Here is an 18,446-nt window from a genome sequence, read left to right on the forward strand (position 1 = left end):
TCGCTTTTCCACCCATGGAGGTCACACCAACACTGTGCAGCATGTTCATACAAAAAAGCATGTGGATGCTGCTAAAAGTTAGTGTCCCACACCGAGTGTTGCACACTGCAGAGCACACTGAGAAAAATTGCTGCTAGTGTAAAAGTACAAGGTGACAACAGTTACAGATGCGGATGCACCCTCTACTTCGCATTGATCTGCGCCTAGGTAAGGATACGTCAATTTCATTTTTGCTGGGAGGGGGCTGTCCCGTTTTCCACAAGCAGGAATCTGGTCACCCTAAATATGACTTGCAATCTCTTATCACTGTGGCCATGGGAAAGTGAACACAGTGACAGCAAAACCTTTCAGTTCCATTTCACATGTTGTGCAAGAAATAGATCGGCTTCTTTTAGCTTGTTGAACATGCATTTTCATTTGGGCATTTCTAATCGCCAAGCACGTGAGTCATTGTCATGGTAACCAGATAGATTCTGAGCGGATTGCTGCAAAACTATAATTAAAGTATCGTCAAATCATCGTGCAATGCAATACAATATCTTCCCTTCCCTGCAATCGATACCAGACACGATACCAAGAAGAATGTTGAGGATATTTAATTTAAAAGAAAAACAAAATCAGTGAGCCTAACAGCTGAAACCGGGACATTATTATATTTTTTAGAGAAATGACGGGACACACCTCGTAAAACCGGAACTGACTTCTGGTCACTAGTTTTCGAACTGCTTTGCTTCTCTCCTTGATGTACTGTAGTGATTCCCTCCTGCTCTGTCTTTGCTAATGTAATGAGGGCCATAGACCATCTGCTTGTGTTATTGCCACCTAGTGGCATCTTCATGTTAAGGTGATAGCGGGTTTAAAAACATATCACAACAAAAACGAAAACTAAATATTTAAGATTATTTTATTTTTATTAATGTTTTTCAAACCATGAAAAATTTATTTTAGTTTAGTTTCAGTTTTTCCAATTATGTTGATTTTTATTTTTATTTCAGTTTACGAAAATGTTTTTTTTTATTTCGTTTTCGTTTTCGTTTACGATAATAATCTTGGTGTGTAAACCCTTATGTCTCTTCCACTCTCTGAGATTCTTGGGGGAATTATAATGGTTTTTAAATTTTGTGTAGTTAAAAGCAGACTTGTTTATTTGGGGTTTTCCAAGCTATTCTCCATCTCTGTAAAAAGAAGAAAATAGTTTCTCAGCATGGCTCCAGAAATCTCTTCAGTCAGTACACAGCTCCAACACTGAACTGTAATTCACTAGCCTGTATGTTTGTGTGTGTGTACTTCCACAAATTTGCACATAAGATTGAAGTCATTTGCATGTACCTCTCTTTCTGATTCTCTCAGATTTCTCTGACCCCTCCCAGACTGCGTTCCCTGATTTCCAAACAGAACTTCATGCAGCCAATCAGGAGCTTGCATACCCCAGGGGCGTGTCTGCAGGTGTTGCCTCAGACCCTGAGTCAGAGGGTGGGGCCTCTCCTGACCACGCCCTGCGGTTGTGGATGCAGGAAGTAAAGTCAGAGCACAGTTCCTGCCTGTCAAGCCGAGCAAACTCTGTCCTGTCCCTCACCGATACGGAACAAGAGCGCAAGTCTGAGCCAGAGAACGGTAAGAGAAACAATACAGAGATTCTTTTAGGTCAGCCAGATTGTGATGATGGTGATGTGCAAAGATATTTCATTCATGTGCATGCGTGTGTGTCTGTGTGTATGTGGGTTACTCTTAAGTGCCCTCATCAGTGTATGACTTTACAATTTTAATGAGAGTTGGCGCAGAGGGAGATACACATTCAGTTAAACAGATTTTCCAGTCTAGCTACACACACACACCATTTCCTCTACACTACACACTGATGCAATATTTATGCGGCTCACTAATAACTACTTTGGTGTGTAAGCCACACTCCATTATCTCTCAAACATATACACACACATTATTGTTATTTTATTGTTAAACACACATACGTTAGGTTGTATTTGATTGACCCCTGTGGGAATATTGTAGACCATTGTATTGCTGATGATTGGGTATATCTGGTCTTGTTCTGCCCTTGTTTCTCCACACAAAAGGCTCCCACTTCTCCAGATCTAGAATATTCTCCACAGTTTCTCCTCCTAAAACTCACATCCTAAAGGAACAGTTCTCCCAAAAATGAAAGATCTGTCATAATTTACTCATACAATTGTTGTTCCAAAATTGTATCACTTTTTGTTTTTCTGTGGAACACAAAAGAAGATTGACAACCTTAGTCACCATGCCATAGAGCACAACCTTAGTCACCATTCACTTTCATTGGATGTAAAAAGATTAAAAATTGAATGGTGACTGAAGCTGTCAGATTCCTAACATTCTGCCTTTGTTCCACAGAAGTAAGTGATGACAGAATTTTTATTTTTGGATGAACTATTGCTTTAAGACACACCTTTTTAAGATTCACTTTCCACCAGATTACCAATCCTGTTGACTGAACTGAAAAAAGAAAAGAAAAAATATATATACATACATAAATAAAATTTCCTGACTTCCTCAACTATCAGTCACATATGAACTCCTAGATTCATCCTCATACTTTCTGGTAAGCACTACATCTGCACTAGATATTTTACTTGCTTGTAGTGCTTTTATTTGGTACTTTACTTGTATCTGTTGTCTGCTTTCTGTGTTGGATATTCTTATTCACTCACATAATATATGCACACTTTCTTATAAAAGTCGCTTAGATAAGACAACGTCTGCAGAGAATGTTAATTTAAATGTTAACATTGATAGTATCAAAAGATACACTTAAAATTAAATATTATCTAAAATAGTTGCATGCTAATTTAAAGAGGCCATATCATGGAAATTATGATTGTTTTTGCTGTTTTGAAATACGAGTTGAGAAATAATAGTGTTGTAGCCTAGTTTTTAGATATACATACTAACACAAAGCCTCCTCCCCATTTATTGAGACTAATCTGCCAAAAAGGTTTGTTCTGAATTCTTTGTTCGTGATGTTTATGTATTCAGCAGCTTGGCCCTGAAGAAGTAATAATTATTTCTGAGCACAAAAAATGATAGTGTTTGCAAAGGCAAGCATTACTATTACTGTTGCTTGTACTTAGGGTTAGAGGCTTTGAAAACCCTGATTTTATTTTTGCATGGGCAAGCACAACTCACAGTTTCTTCCGAAAATGTAAAAATCTTATTGATGTCTAAATTTGAGGGACCTCTGCCAGATGTTGTTTTGTTCCTGCATGTTGTTTATGCTCTTGATAGCCTTCCAGAGGATCCCAGTATTAGATTTGAGTGGCTGAAGTTTATTTTTACTAAGGACCCTGATCATTTCAGTTTGACCATAAGTTTGTGCTGCACACTTCTGCGTGGATTGATTGATACGTAAATAAAACGCATGTTTGATGTACTGTAGCACCGGGACATGACGACATTGTTTGGCAAATTCGACAAGCTATAATGCTACAATCTACTTGCCGTTTGCCATCGATCTTCTCGCTCGTGTACTATAGATCTGTTGCTCTGTTGTCCTGTGAGCGCTCAGCGCCGCCTCTCCAGGGAGGAGACTGTTACTGCGGCTCTCAATGTTGTGCTGCTTGGTTTTATTTACACTATAATGTGTTTGTTTATGTATCATACGATACATATGGCATTGTATCGTGGGCATCATATTGTACGATACAATACGATACTATATTTTTTACACCCCTAATATATATATATATATATATATATATATATATATATATATTCAAGAAGTCTTAAAGGTGCACTAGAAATCACAACCTCTTTAATTCTAAGGGTCAGAAAGGGGATGTAAAATGGTCAAGTAAAACTAGCCAAATGCAGTGAAAGGGAAAGTGCAGGGAAACCTTGACTATCAATGTAACTGGAGTTCTGGGGAAAAATAAAATAGATACTACATGGTATGGCCCTTTAAGAGAGCATTTTAAAATTCAGCTGTACATTCAGTCTCAAAATGATGAAAATCGTCGCAAAACAATTTTTTCTTCGATCTAGTCTCACCTTGGACTCATAAGTCTATGTACATGTTTTGCTTCCTTCTGAATGAGCAGTTAGTATGCTCTCAATTTCTCTCTCTCTCTCTCTCTCTCTCTCTCTCTCTCTCTCTTTCACTCGCTCACAGAAAGATGGATGTGGTAGGGATACCAGCTTTGTGTCTAGAGAGATCTAATTAATTTCTCCTGATCCAATAGATCCAAATTAAAATTAATTACAAAGGCCGGACAGACGCATTAAGGCCAGTCTCTCTGTATGTGTGTGTGTGTGTGTGAGAGATCAGGTAAAAGAAGAGAGCTCTCTACAGTTAAACTTCTCTAAATCCAGAGTCAGCTGAGAGGTTCTTGAAAATCAAAAACTTCTCAGCTGAACTGCTGCATAACGCTGTCTGTGAAATACACACTGCAACCGTGCTTATTGAGAACTCATGAAGTCAATTACATAGTGTCGATGTTTCTGCTCGTTGAGGCAAAACAGTGTGGAAGTTGCATTCAAAAGGTCCCTTTCTCTAAAACTAATCATAATAACCTGGAAAATATGTACTCATATATTTATGCCCCACCAAGTGCCTGACTAGAACTATCACAATTGTTTTAACTTTTGCCTAAAATGTCTCCTGAGAAACACATTATAAAAAACAAACAAACAGCAAGACGTGCTAACATACAGTATTAGTAACACAGAATACTGTGTAATATGACCTTTAGTGCAACGGCAGATAACTTCTTAATAGAGATGTGTCACGATGATCGTCATCCAACAACCAAATAGTTGATTAGTAAGGTTGAATAGTTTATATCGATTTTTTCATGTATTTTTTATTTTTATATTTTTAGTGCCAGTGCATTGATTAGTGTGCTGACAGCATGCTGTACTTTAGCTTTAGACAGTTGCATGGTAAAACCCTATTGAAAAAGTTGCACCTTTAAAACAACGCTGCTCCACACACATTCAAACGGAAGTCTGTGGCAGTTTTCTAGAGTCTCCTGCTATTTTTTTTTAGAGCATCCCGCCACAAGCACTTTTAATAGTCCAACTTTAAGAAATTGCATCTTGCGACCCCTGTTCCATTCTATTACTGTTTGTCCAGCTGTTTTTGAAAACAAGAACAAAACTTATGTGAACAGCCCTTAAAGGGATAGTTCACCCAAAAATGAAATTTCTCCCATCCTTTACTCACCTTCATGCTATCCCAGATGTGTATAACTTTCTTTCTTCTGCTGAATACAAACAAAGATTTTTAGAAGAATAGCTTTGCTCTGTAGGTCCATACAATGCAAGTGAATGGTGATCAGACCTTTGTAGCTCCAAAAATCACATAAGGGAAACATAAAAGTAATCCATATGACTCCAGTGTTTAAATCTAAATATTCAAAGCGATATAATAGCTGAGAATGAGAAACAGACCAAAATGTAAGTCCTTTTTTTACTCTAAATCTCCACTTTCACTTTCACTATTACATCTGAAAGTCACATGCGGTACCTGTTTAGTTTCACTTTCATATCTGAATTTGAATGTAAAAGTGGAGATTTAGTGTAAAAAAGGACTTAAATGTTGTTCATGTGGGATGGCTTGAGGGTAAGTAAATGATGCGAGAATTTAAATTTTTAGGTGAACTACCCTTTTAAGAAAGATTTACGATTGGGGTCAGGTGCAACCAACTTCAGCCTAATTATACAGTACTTCCTTAAGATTGACAAGTTAACAGACATGTCGATTTGAAAATATGTAGTTTTGCACATTCCTACTAACATGCTAAATGCCACTCAGAAACACAGGATACCGTATAATATTACAGTTAGCTTTAGCAAAAGAGCAAAGGGCTTCTTAATATTCTCCCTGTATTTCACATTATCCGCTCTTGATGCTCACATACCAGTTTTGTGTATAGATTTGCGACAGGTTTTTAAGAGCCCACAACACCTGTGTTCTCAGTCTCTCGAGATCTGCAGTTGCTGCATCCGTCACTGGTGCTAAAAGAGTCTATTCCTGTTGGGAGCTGTGCTCTTCCCCCAGACCTGAGGTGAGGTCCCCTGTCTCTGTGCAGACTCCCATCTTTACAGTTCAACACGTGTCACGTCGCTGGAGGCTATAAATGCAGCAGTTTGTTCTTCCTCAAACAACGGCAGACTGCAGATTACACAGTAAATTCATTATCATAATAAAGGTTTTTAATTTACCAAGTCCTGAAATGGTAAAATGAGATTATAATGAAAGTCAAAGGTGATGTAATTGAGACAGACATGCAGCAGTTTTACCAGGACATATGATTATCAGACAATAATACAATTAATACAATGAATGTCTGAGAAATTGAAAAACTATACATCTGCAGTACAAATTGAGCATGAGGGAACAGCTATTCACCACATTTCACATAGTGTGTATATCTTTTGTGTGTGCGTGTGAGAGATAGATTAGCTCATGTAACAGTCAATTCTCAAGATAACACTGTGTAAATGCATTTGGCTTTCAGATCTCAAAGCAAGGATTCTGTTGTTTTACCAACACAGCCATTCCACATCATGTGAGTGTGTCTGTGTCCACATAGGCTATGCCATGAGTCCATGAACATCTAAAGCACACAACTGGATCACAGATACGCCTGTGTGTGTTATATGCAACTTTAATAGCCATTATTTTTCACTAACCTATACAATAACAGCGCAGATGTTCTGCCACAGTGCCTTAGAGCAGAAAGATACACATACGCAAACACACGCACACAACTCAGCAGAATGCATGTATATCTATACTCTGCCCACGTAGCCATGCCCCTCACACCACAATGCAGTCACACCTCCCCTCTGTTTTGAATTATGACTGCCACAATCTCATATGAATACAGAAAAGACGGAGATAGAAAAAAATCAAATCTAATTCATCTTTCTGTTTTTTTTTCTCTATCTCTCTCTCTTTCCTTCCCTCCATCATCTAATTTAATAGCAGCGGAACAGGCCTTCATTGCATATTCAGACAGAAATAAGCTTTTATTTGTTCTGTTTGTTTATTTATTTATTTTTATATTTGTTTATTTATTTGTGTTTCTTCATCCTCTGACAGGAAATTGTCAGAGGTACAAAATAGAAGAAATTGACCTCTCTCCCTCCCTCCATCTCTTCCTTTCTTTCTCTATTCCTCTCCCTCTCTCTGCCTCGCAGTAAGATTACTCTATTAATTCTTTATGCTTGTAGGTGGAAGAGATTCCGGATCTGAAATGATGGATTTTCACCTATGAATTAATTTCATCTCTATCATTTAAAGTTCAGGCATCAGAGCTGTCATTCCCATGCCATCGGTTTTAGAGTGAATGAGGCAGAAGGGAAGAAAGAGAGCGAGATAGGTGGATGTGGAGGAAGATTTTACAGTTGGGAGAAGGGCGTGAGGCTTTCCACTTCTCTGAGGACCAATAAAATTCTCTATTTATTCTCAGTATGTGTGTATTTAAAAGGCAACAGTTGCTGTGATATTATGAGTGATGTTTCATGCTTATAAAACATATAAAATGCTTTATGTAGCAACAGAAATGTGCGTTAATAAATTAAAAAACGAAAATGTGTCCTTTATAACTAAAAAGAAATTCTAGGCAGCTCCATCTCATGTTACGTACATTATTACATGCTTATAAAACATCTATAACCATTTTTGTAGCAATAGAATTGCATGTTTTCAGTGCAGTATAAAACGTTTTGAGAATATGTTCTCTATGACTGAAAAGAATGTCTCCATCTGACATCACTGACATTATTAATCTTTATGCCCTTCAGACGACCAGGAAATAGTTCATTTTCCCCCCGCTGTACATTCTAGGTCACTTGCCCCAAAACCACTCATAAAAGCAACAGATGAGATGATGTGGGTAAGAAGACGAACAATGTGCCATGAAATGTGTTTTTGAGCTCGTTTTGCACGCCAGCCAAAGTCAAAGGCCCATTAATAAAATACAAATAAAAGTGTAAAAAATTGGTCATAGAGTTTAATCTTATAGTTGCCTTATAACAGATTGAAATCTTCCTTGTAGGTTTTTTTTTCTTTTTTGGTATTTAACTCCAAGCAATCATGAAGCCTGCAGTAGACAATCTTAACGTTCCAGTTTGGAGAATAATCTCTTGAGCACACAGAGATTTATGAGAGGGCTAAAGTCTGAGAACCATTAAAAGAATTTTAGAATAGAAAGGATGGTGGCATTCTATAGTTTGTGTAACACAATTACCAGTGAGTTAAATAAAATCAAATAAATAAATAAATAAAAAAAAAGGAACAGAATGATTTAGAAAAGAAAATTGTATCAAAACAAATTTACAAGTTACATCATTGTTCCTTGCATAAGACTTATAGTATAAAAGCAGTTTACCCAGCTATTTCCATTTTTGACATTAGGGAAATTTCTATTTTTCATCATTTAGTTTTATAGACTTGGCTCAATCTAATAAAACAAAACACAGAATAGACTGTTTAGTGTTCAGTAATGTCAGTGCTAAGCACTGTTCTCGTTTACCACAGCTCTCACTTTAGGAAGGTTTATTTATACACGAAGGAGAAAAAGAAAAGGTGGCTCTTACAGTAGCAGCGACATCTAACCTGCCAAATCAGATGCCGTTTGAGCTAGGGCTGCACTAGGGATATTGGGGAAAAATGCAATAGGTGATAAGTTGTTGAAAAATGTGATATGCGATATGCAATACGACATTGCTATGATGACATCATAGAAGCATGCAGAATATCGGAACCCCCACCACCCAAATAAACTGAACTTTATTGGAATAAAAAAAGGACCACCTATCGCAGAGATCACAAATATTGTTGTGTTTTGAATTGCATATAGACTGTGTAATATGCACAGTTTTACCATTAGCTATGTAGCCGCTATTACAATTAATCTTCAATTATTGGTATTTTTTCTGAGCATATGAATATAAAGCTAATCTCACCATATTATTTGATATCCTAAAAGTGTTGCATAATATTTTATTTTGTATTACTTTTATTTTTAATTTATTTACTTTTCTTTATTTTTGCAATGTAATTCATGTTCGTATTAATTTCAAAATGAGTTCATTCAATGTGGGACTTGACGCAGATCGGAAGCACAGAACAGCACCAGTTACAGCAACATATCCACAGATGTGACATGCTCCATCATTTGAGTGAGAAGTAGATTTATGAGAAACATGATTTTAGCTTCAGCTTTCAATTTGTCACTTTTATCATGAAATTTTTATTCATGCTCTTTAATGCTGTGTGTGACAGATTGCAGTAGAAATTCAAATGGAGCAGGGCACAATGCTTTCGCACTCCAACGTCCAGCACGAAACCCCCTCCCCTGAAAAAACGAATGAACATCAGTTGAAAGATACAGCACAACTTACTGAAATGAGTCTTCTCTCATGTAATCACCCTGTCTGATAATGTTGAAATGACAGTGGAGAAAATACATTTGGAAAATCTGGAGCCCTGAAGCACTCACAGGATCAGCGCATTTCCACACCGCACGCACACACAGTTGCGTGCCCACTCTATTCTCTGCCATCTGCGTCACCTCGAATGTTACTATATTAATATCATTCCGTTATCGCAAGCCTTTGCGATATGCATATCGCGTTATGTACATTTGCGATATTTCAATAAATTCGATATATCGTGTAGCCCTAGTTTGAGCTGTCCAAACATGTTACACTCATGCATTTATTTGCTCCGGGGTGCTGGGCCACAGTTAATGCAATTTCTCTCACATATACATCAGGACTTTATTACCCCCTTCAGAAAAAGTGGAATTGTGAAAGTTTGATAGCTGTTTTTCCAGCCTGGAGGGCTCTCTGAGCTGCACAGACGCTTTAATGATTAAAAACAGAAGATTGAGTTGAACCCTCAGCGATTGTGTTTGTAGCTTTGCACCTCTATAGCTCAATAATTGAACATGTGTGGTTTGTACCGGTCCGTCCTCTGTTTTAATGATATCTTTGCTAATGATGCTTCCTTTAATCATCCAGCACTTGTAATGATCTTTTTGAAGGTGCTCGCCACACAGACTTTCACATGGTGGATATTTGCAGAGCATTATTATTATAGAGGAGATATGGGGCTGTGAACTATTTTTGAAATAGGTTTTGGTACCTGTGTAATTTGGGTGATGTTTACACGGCCAATGCGTTTAACTGAAGTCTCATTTTGTGTCAGTTTTAATGAGGTTTCCGCTGTTTTAATCTTGAGTGCGGTCTCTCAAACAATCCCTTTTGAACTCCACTCTTCCACATGTGCGTGGGTGTCTCTGTGTTGAAGGGTGGCTTGATGAGACATTTTAAAATTACTCCTGTCATTTCAGAAAGAGGAAAAGTAATAATACATCGTGAGAGACAAAAAAGGGATGAGATTTTCTGTCTTCCTCTCTCTCTCTTTTACACATGTGTGCATTTTTAAGACACCCGCCTTTCTCTGTGCTCACTAAATCTGTTTATCTGTGTTCCTATCCAACTCATTCCTCTGCTGCATTCTGTCCATTTCTATGCAAACTGTGCTTATTTATCACTCTCTTTCTCTCTTTCTCTTTCTCACTCTCATTCTATCTTTTCTCCCACAGCATCTGTTGCCTGTTCTATTTGTACTTTTTACATTTGCATTTTTTACTCTCCCGGAGGCATTTTCTCTCTCTCTCTCTCTCTCTCTCTCTCTCTCTCTCTCTCTCTCTCTCTCTCTCTCTCTCTGCCTTTCAAAGATTCAGTGTTACAATGTGTTTTATAGGCATGGCAAATAATGTCATATTTGTTAACATAATGACAACAGTAATGAATTAATGCAATAAAATAATACAATAATATTATAATAATTATAAAAAAATTATTATTAACACAAAAATAATAATAAAGCAACATTACTGGAGTGCTGCAGGTGATCAGTTCTAACAACAGTTCTATAAACAAGAAGGTAATATCAAGTAAGTTAAATTTTTAGGTATAAGTCATATAGAAAAGCTGTCTATATATTACTTTAGTTTTGCTCCACCAGTGAAAATAGTTCCTTAAGAAGCCAAAGCAGTGAAACCAATCAAAAATAAAAATAGCAAAAGAAAAAAAAAAAGGAGCAATAACAAAATAATGACGCTGTTACCTATCTAAGATTATTTTTTGACCTGTAGTTTTGCTCCAAAATCATAGGTGAACAATATAATGGATAACTCAGTAAATATTGACCCGTGTCATTTAATATTTTGGGTTTTATCAACATTTATGTATTTCTTTCACCAGAAATTATATATATATATAATTAAGCCAGTGTCCTCTCGTTGAGTTGACACGGACTGACTCAAGGTTCTATTGTTAACTTTAGTAAATGCATTAAATATCATTAACTAACAATGAACTATGTTTTTTATGAAATGTTTTAATCTTTGTTAATGTTAATTAATGAAAATGCAGTTTTTAGTTCATAATGCATTTACTTGTGTTTTGACGGAGATTGTTGAATAAAAGGCTTGAATTTGGGTCTGTTCTTCACAGAAAGCAATCTGAAGATTTGGATTATTGATAACAAAGTTATGGATTAATTTTGTTATTGTTTTATGGTACTGTTTGTGGTTTATTTAATTTTTTGGCATATTCTGGAGACGCCTTTTATGTCCCATGGCAAACAAAAATAAAATGAAATGCTTAATAAATGATTAAACGATTACAGAGTTGTTATTCATTTTAACATTTTAAAGTTTAGTCTTGGTTAAAGTGATATAATCTTTTAAAACTTTGTAAAGGGTAGCAGACATCACACAGAACTGATTGAAACCATTCATATGTCATAATTTAATGTCAACTACGTTAAATAAATGTGATGGCATTTATCTAATAACATTGATTATGAATTAAATGCAATTAACTGATTAGTTCTATAAATTATTGAATATTAATCAATTCAAACAGTACACATAAACATTTGTACGTATCTATAGGTGTTAATATGTAAAATGATGAAGTTTAGATTCTGTCAATACTTCAGAATTGTACGTTTCAGTGTCTATGCAAATGCAAAAGAATGTACGTTTGCTTGAATCAAACTTTATGTAAGAATACCTACAAATTCTCATGAGATCACGTTAGAGGAGTAGACAAGCCACAGCAGGCAGAATGTAACTGCTAGTACCAGCACTAATAGATGGGAGTTTTTCATTGTTAGGCAAGTTGTCAACATGTGGGATCTCTTTCTTTCCTTTCCATCTATGTGTGTAATAAGTATCCATGTGTCTGCTTTATATGCATGCCAGTGTGCATCTGTGTATATGTATGTTAGTGAGTATACATTTGTTTTCCTCAGATTAATGCATCTCTCCTGTGTAATGGTCTGTGTCAAATCCCCCCTGCAAAACCCTAAAGTTCATCCTCTCTTTCCCCTTCACTCTCATCTCTCTTCAAACACACTTTCATTTCCTTCATGTTCCCACTGTCTTGCTTGAAAGCACTACACCGTACTTACATTCTCTTTTTAAAACTCTCCATTTCATTCCACGCTAAAAAAAAACACTTGTCTTTGGCGAGACATTTCACACTTCTGTTGCTCTGTTACAATACTTTAAGAGTTGCCTGAGGAGGCAGAATTTTAAGGCATGCTGACGCAAAGGTTCGAAAAGGTGGGCATCTTAAGAAACCTAATTTTCACAATTCTAAGGCAGCATCGCATGTATACTTCAGAATGCATTGTGAGAAGTTGAGAAAAAAAAATTCAAGATGGGGGGGCAAGGCGAGAGAAATGTTGATTATAAATACTCTTCTTTCATTCAGTACAGAGAAGTTTCAGTTAAATAGTTGAATTTCACTTTAGGTATACCAGGTCTCTACCTCTTTTCGTATTTCTTTTCCTCCTGTTCTGAACCTCTTTCTTTTCTCTTTTGCCCTTCCCTACTGTCTGTCTCTCTTTCTCTCTGTCTATCACCATACTTGGAAAGGACATGTGATGGAGAAAATCTTCCCTTTCACAGAGAGAGACAGAACATGTGTTTTCATTGTTTTGATCACAGAAAACACACTCAGTGCCTACTCCATACAGCTGAAACTTGAAGGAAAGAGAGAGAGAGATGCAACACGGCCCAGATTTGACTCTGGCTTCCTTCCATAGCAGATGCTTGGCAAGGTGGTCCATTCTGGAACACACACACGTACACCCATCCATGTGCACTTCAAACCATCCCCAGCAATGCTTTTCTAAATGATTTTTGCTTTTATGTTATGAAGTGTGTGTGTGTTCTAATATCACTGTGCTGTGGTCTGAAGGGTAATCAGCAGGGGACATTAACACATGCAGCCAGAGGGTGTTATGAAGCATGTAACAGCATTTACTAATGGTGATATTATTCTAAATATTATTATTATCATCATCATCATCATCATTTTTCCCTCCCTTTTTTGTCTTTCTCTCCCACCATTCTTATTGATGCAACAGGAGGTATTAGAGATGTTTTCTAGCATTCCCATCACAGAAAGAACCAATGAGCATGGCCTGTGTCTGATAAATCTGTTAATATTCATCACACCTCCTTTAGGTCATAATCAGAAGTGTGTGTGCATGCACACTAGAAGGTTAAGATACATTGGCCCCAAAAAGTATTTGAACATTTTAAGACTTTTTAATTTATGTGTTAGCTTTGAGGCAATATGCTAGTGTACTCTTAAATGTTGACAAAATAAATGTCTTTCTCTTCTGGGAAGTCAGACCAAAAATATTGATAACTCATGTTGCACTACACAGATTTTTGTCCATTAAAATACTCCCCCTGCAACAGACAAGCAAGTAGAAAAATGTTGTTTTTATTTTGTATTTTTTTGTTTGTTTTTTGTTTTTTAATGTGATGAGCACTTTGTTATGTTCCACCCAAACTTCCTGTTTCAATAGGAAATATGTCAACATTGGAAATCATGGTGTCTGTAGGCCACACTTTGAAATGTGCACTGTAAATTTATTTGCATTATACATAGGGCTAGGAAATTTCTCGTGAATTTAATGCGTAAAAAAAATTAACGCAATTAATGCAATAACCTTTTTTACTCCCTGAAACTTCACGTGATAGCAGAAAGGTGTCCCGAGTTGTTCCTGGCATGCTACTCCCCCTTACCAGAGCCCTTCTAATAGGGGAGCCTACAAGCTTAGCCTAAAATAGCATAACGTGGCACTCCCATAGACATTCTATAGGCAGTACACTGCCGAGGAGACAAGAGGCTGTTCTTTTTCAATGGATGTCTATGGAGGAGATGCCTCAGTGTGCTGAATAAACTGCTTTTGTAAGGAAACATCTCATCACTTAATGAATTGACTGCCTTTCAGCTAATCTTCAAGATGTTTTACTCTAAACAATCCTTTTGGAATCAACTGTGTGTGGAGTTTACTATGATAAATTGCTGTTTTATAAGAGAAGTCACGGACAATTTTGCGACAGGGTGTCACTTTACGGCTCTTGCCGCTCATTTCTATAATATCCACAAAGGATGACTTACTGTTGTGTCACGCTAGTTGACCATATGCTTTCTCCTGTTGTAGAGCCGTGGAGGTTGTTATCTAAGTATATATATATATATATATATATATATATATATATATATATATATATATATATATATATATATAAGAATCTCTGGCCTTACAGGCTTGAATTAGGGTGTGGGTGGGATTAGGACATCTCCTAACTGCCAGGAACAAACAAAGCACTTTTTTACAATGGATAAAACTTCACCAATGTTTTTCCCCACTTTCTGTGGCTAACATTGGCATACATGCATTTTCAGGAGGTACTCACTTGACTCAACTGCACATCCTCGCACAGAAACTGATTGTGTGAAGCAGTGAACCCTTATTCATTGCATGCGATGCATGCTCCGGGCATAATAAACACAGGAGCGCATTTACTGTATGGAGAATGAAGACTTAATCTGCAAGCGGGCGAGTGATACAGGCACAAGAAAATAATAGTTTTGAGATTTTAATCTTCAGCATTCAATATGTTTTATATCTGTATGTATAGTGTGTAATAATGCATTGGCAATGTACACTTAAGTTTCTCTTGCCAATAAAGTTTGATGTGAATTTAATCTGCCCATTTGACCCTATTATTTTTTTAAAGTCCACTGTAAAGAGATTTTGCCCAACTTGTAATTACATGTCCACTGATTTTATGGGATGTATACTTGTATCAAAGATTAATGCCTGTAAAAATGTGTCTAATTAACTCTTCAAACTATAGTTTTGGCAAGTCGTTTAGGATATCTACTTTGTGCATGGCACGAGTAATTTTTCCAACAATTGTTTACAGACAAATTGTTTAACTTTTAATTGACTATATCACAATCCCAGTGGGTCAGAAATTTACATACACTAAGTTAACTGTGCCTTTAAGCAGCTTGGAAAATTCAGAAAATGATGTCAAGCCTTTAAGCAATTAGCCAATTAACTTCTGATAGGCTAATTGGAGTCAATTGGAGGTGTACCTGTGGATGTATTTTAAGGCCTACCTTCAAACTAAGTGCCTCTTTGCTTGACATCATGGGAAAATCAAAAGAAATCAGCCAAGACCTCAGAAAAAAAAATTGTGGACCTCCACAAGTCTGGTTCATCCTTGGGAGCAATTTCCAAATGGCTGAAGGTACCGTGTTCATCTGTACAAACAATAGTATGCAAGTATAAACACCATGGGACCACACAGCCATCATACCGCTCAGGAAGGAGACATATTCTGTTTTCTAGAGATGAATGTAGTTTGGTGGGAAAAGTGCAAATCCATCCCAGAACAACAGCAAAGGACCTTGTGAAGATACTGGAGGAAACGGGTAGACACGTATCTATATCCACAGTAAAACAAGTCCTATATCAACAATCTGAAAGGCTGCTCAGCAAGGAAGAAGCCACTGCTCCATAACCGCCATAAATAGTCAGACAGACAAATTGAGCTGTTTGACCATAATGACTATCATTATGTTTAGAGTAAAAAGGGTGAGACTTGCAAGCCAAAGAACACCATCCCAACCGTGAAGCATGGGTGTGGCAGTATCATGTTGTGGGGTGCTTTGCTGCAGGAAGGACTGGTGCACTTCACAAAATAGATGGCATCATGAGGAAGGAAAATTGTGTAGATATATTGAAGCAACATCTCAAGACATCAGCCAGGAAGTTAAAGTTCATCGCAAATGGGTCTTCCAAAGGAACAATGACCCCAAGCATACCTCCAAAGTTGAGGCAAAATGGCTTAAGGACAACAAAGTCAAGGTATTGGAGTGGCCATCATAAAGCCCTGACCTCAATCCGATAAAAAATTTGTGGGCAGAACTGAAAAAGCGTGTGCGAGCAAGGAGGCCTGCAAACCTGAAGTTACACCAGTTCTGTGTGGAGGAATGGGCCAAAATTCCAGCAACTTATTGTGAGAAGCTTGTGGAAGGCTACCCAAAACATTTGACCCAAGTTAAACAATTTAAAGGCAATGCAACCAAATACTAACAAAGTGTATGTAAACTTCTGACCCACTGGGAATGTGATGAAAGAGATAAAATCTGAAATAAATCATTCTCTCTACTATTATTCTGACATTTCACAATAAAGTATTGATCTAGAAATAAAGTAGTGATCCTAACTTACCTAAGACAGGGAATGTTTCTACGATTAAATGTCAGGAACTGTGAAAAACTGAGTTTAAATGTATTTGGCTTAGGTGTATGTAAACTTCTGACTTCAACTGTACCTAATCTTGATGCCTTAAGACAAAAATATATTTGGACGTTTTCTGGTTGTCAAACTTTGTGGAAAATGTCTACTGTTAATGTTAATGATGGGACAATATATTGAATTTTGAAATTGCAAACCACAATAAATGACTAAGCCTATCGAGGCAAAGTTCGAGATTTGCAACCTTGTTTTCTGTCTATGTGATCATAAATTAAATGACCTGTCAAACTTCAAATCTTCTGTTTCTTTTTTCTACACTATTTGCAGGTTTCGCACAAGGTCCTTGAAGTATTTAAGGTGCTTGAATTTAGCTTTTAGAAATTTAAGAAATATTCATTTTAATCACACATAGCATGGATGCGGTATAGAAGCTGCGCGACCCCTCAATCTGGTTTATGCATGCTAATGAACTGCTGCCATTCTTAAAGAGACAGTACTATTTTTAGCGCTTGTTATTCAAATGTATCTAAACTCAACGTAAATATTTGTAAGTTGTACACATTGTAAAAATTAAATGTGATTATAATAATGAAGACAAAGAAATTATAAAAAAAATATATATACATATTCACATACTACAGTATACATAAAAATAGCAAACAATATATGTCCCTGAGCTAGGCTAGGGATATAAATAAGTACTGCTGTCCCTTGCATATTATATAGGAGTTTTGATTGCAACCCATCATATTTTTCATGACATGTTCTGTACAGTTATATTGCTTGTCAAGCACCCGATTAGCCTAAATGTAGCCAACTTTTTTTTGGAAGTTTTTGAAAACCATATCAACCCAGCCCTGGTTGATGTGCTGAACTACATGCATGGTTACTCTGCTAGGATGCTTGTGAAATTGAGGGGAACTGACTTTATGCAAATTATTCAAAATCACTGTGACACCAGTCGTTTAAAAGTCATTTGCAAAATGGCTAAGTAAAATGAAGTTAGTCCTGAGAAAAGCTCTAGTACCATTTGTGTTCAGTTGTCAATTTGTGTGATATTTTGTATTTAATACAATAAAATTTATACATTTTTAAGAGACTTAAGTGTCCAAATAATGTATGTTTTACATTGCTGTGGAAATGCCAATGATTTCAGGATTTGATACATTTAATGTGTAACATGGCTTGTTATCCCACCGCTATTTATGCTCCCAGTTTGTTAGACAAACCTAACACATATACACCTGGTACACTCAGTGTGTGCCGGAGCATGAGCTTGAGATCTGTCATTAAAACAGATGAAAAAAAAATAATAATTAAATAAGATTATTGTTTACCACACAAAATCAAATTATTTAACCTCTCCATGTCTGCTGCTTGTCATTGATCAATAAGAGCTGAATTTATTCACAACTAACCAAACGACATTTAACTCTTATGTAGTCAAAAACATCATGGAGACGAATATACTCTCTGTTGCTGAATTTCTTTAGCCATATAACGTTTCTTTGAGTGTTTATAGAGACATAAATAGGAAAACAGCCTCATAGAAAGCTGTGAGTGGACAAGTCGTTGTGCCAGGTGAAAATAGACTGCAGAAACATGCAAAGCTTTTGTTTGGACCACCTGCTTTAATTTCTCTTCTGCAACAGGTGTCTGAAACATCAACTTTAGATAAACAAAAAATACAATTTCCCAGGCGGATTATTGGAAATGTTTTGTGGATTTTGAATGTTCATTTGTAGCCCTCCCATTTTAATTTTATGTTATTTATACTATACCCATTTGCCCATAAAAATAT

At 36.6% G+C, this 18,446-nt stretch overlaps 1 protein-coding gene across 1 annotated transcript in view; it reads left to right on the forward strand.

The window, feature by feature from the left end:
• The window catches only part of LOC127438669 (teneurin-1-like), a 279,485-nt gene that overhangs the window by 75,173 nt on the left and 185,866 nt on the right, over positions 1 to 18,446 (forward strand). Inside the window, exon 3 of the mRNA XM_051694410.1 lies at positions 1,351 to 1,614. Within this exon, the coding sequence (XP_051550370.1) occupies positions 1,351 to 1,614 (264 nt within the window). The remainder of the gene's footprint in view (positions 1 to 1,350; positions 1,615 to 18,446) is intronic.

The sequence above is a fragment of the Myxocyprinus asiaticus genome, chromosome 4 (genome assembly GCF_019703515.2).
Source record: "Myxocyprinus asiaticus isolate MX2 ecotype Aquarium Trade chromosome 4, UBuf_Myxa_2, whole genome shotgun sequence".
Classification (NCBI taxonomy): Eukaryota; Metazoa; Chordata; class Actinopteri; order Cypriniformes; family Catostomidae; genus Myxocyprinus; species Myxocyprinus asiaticus.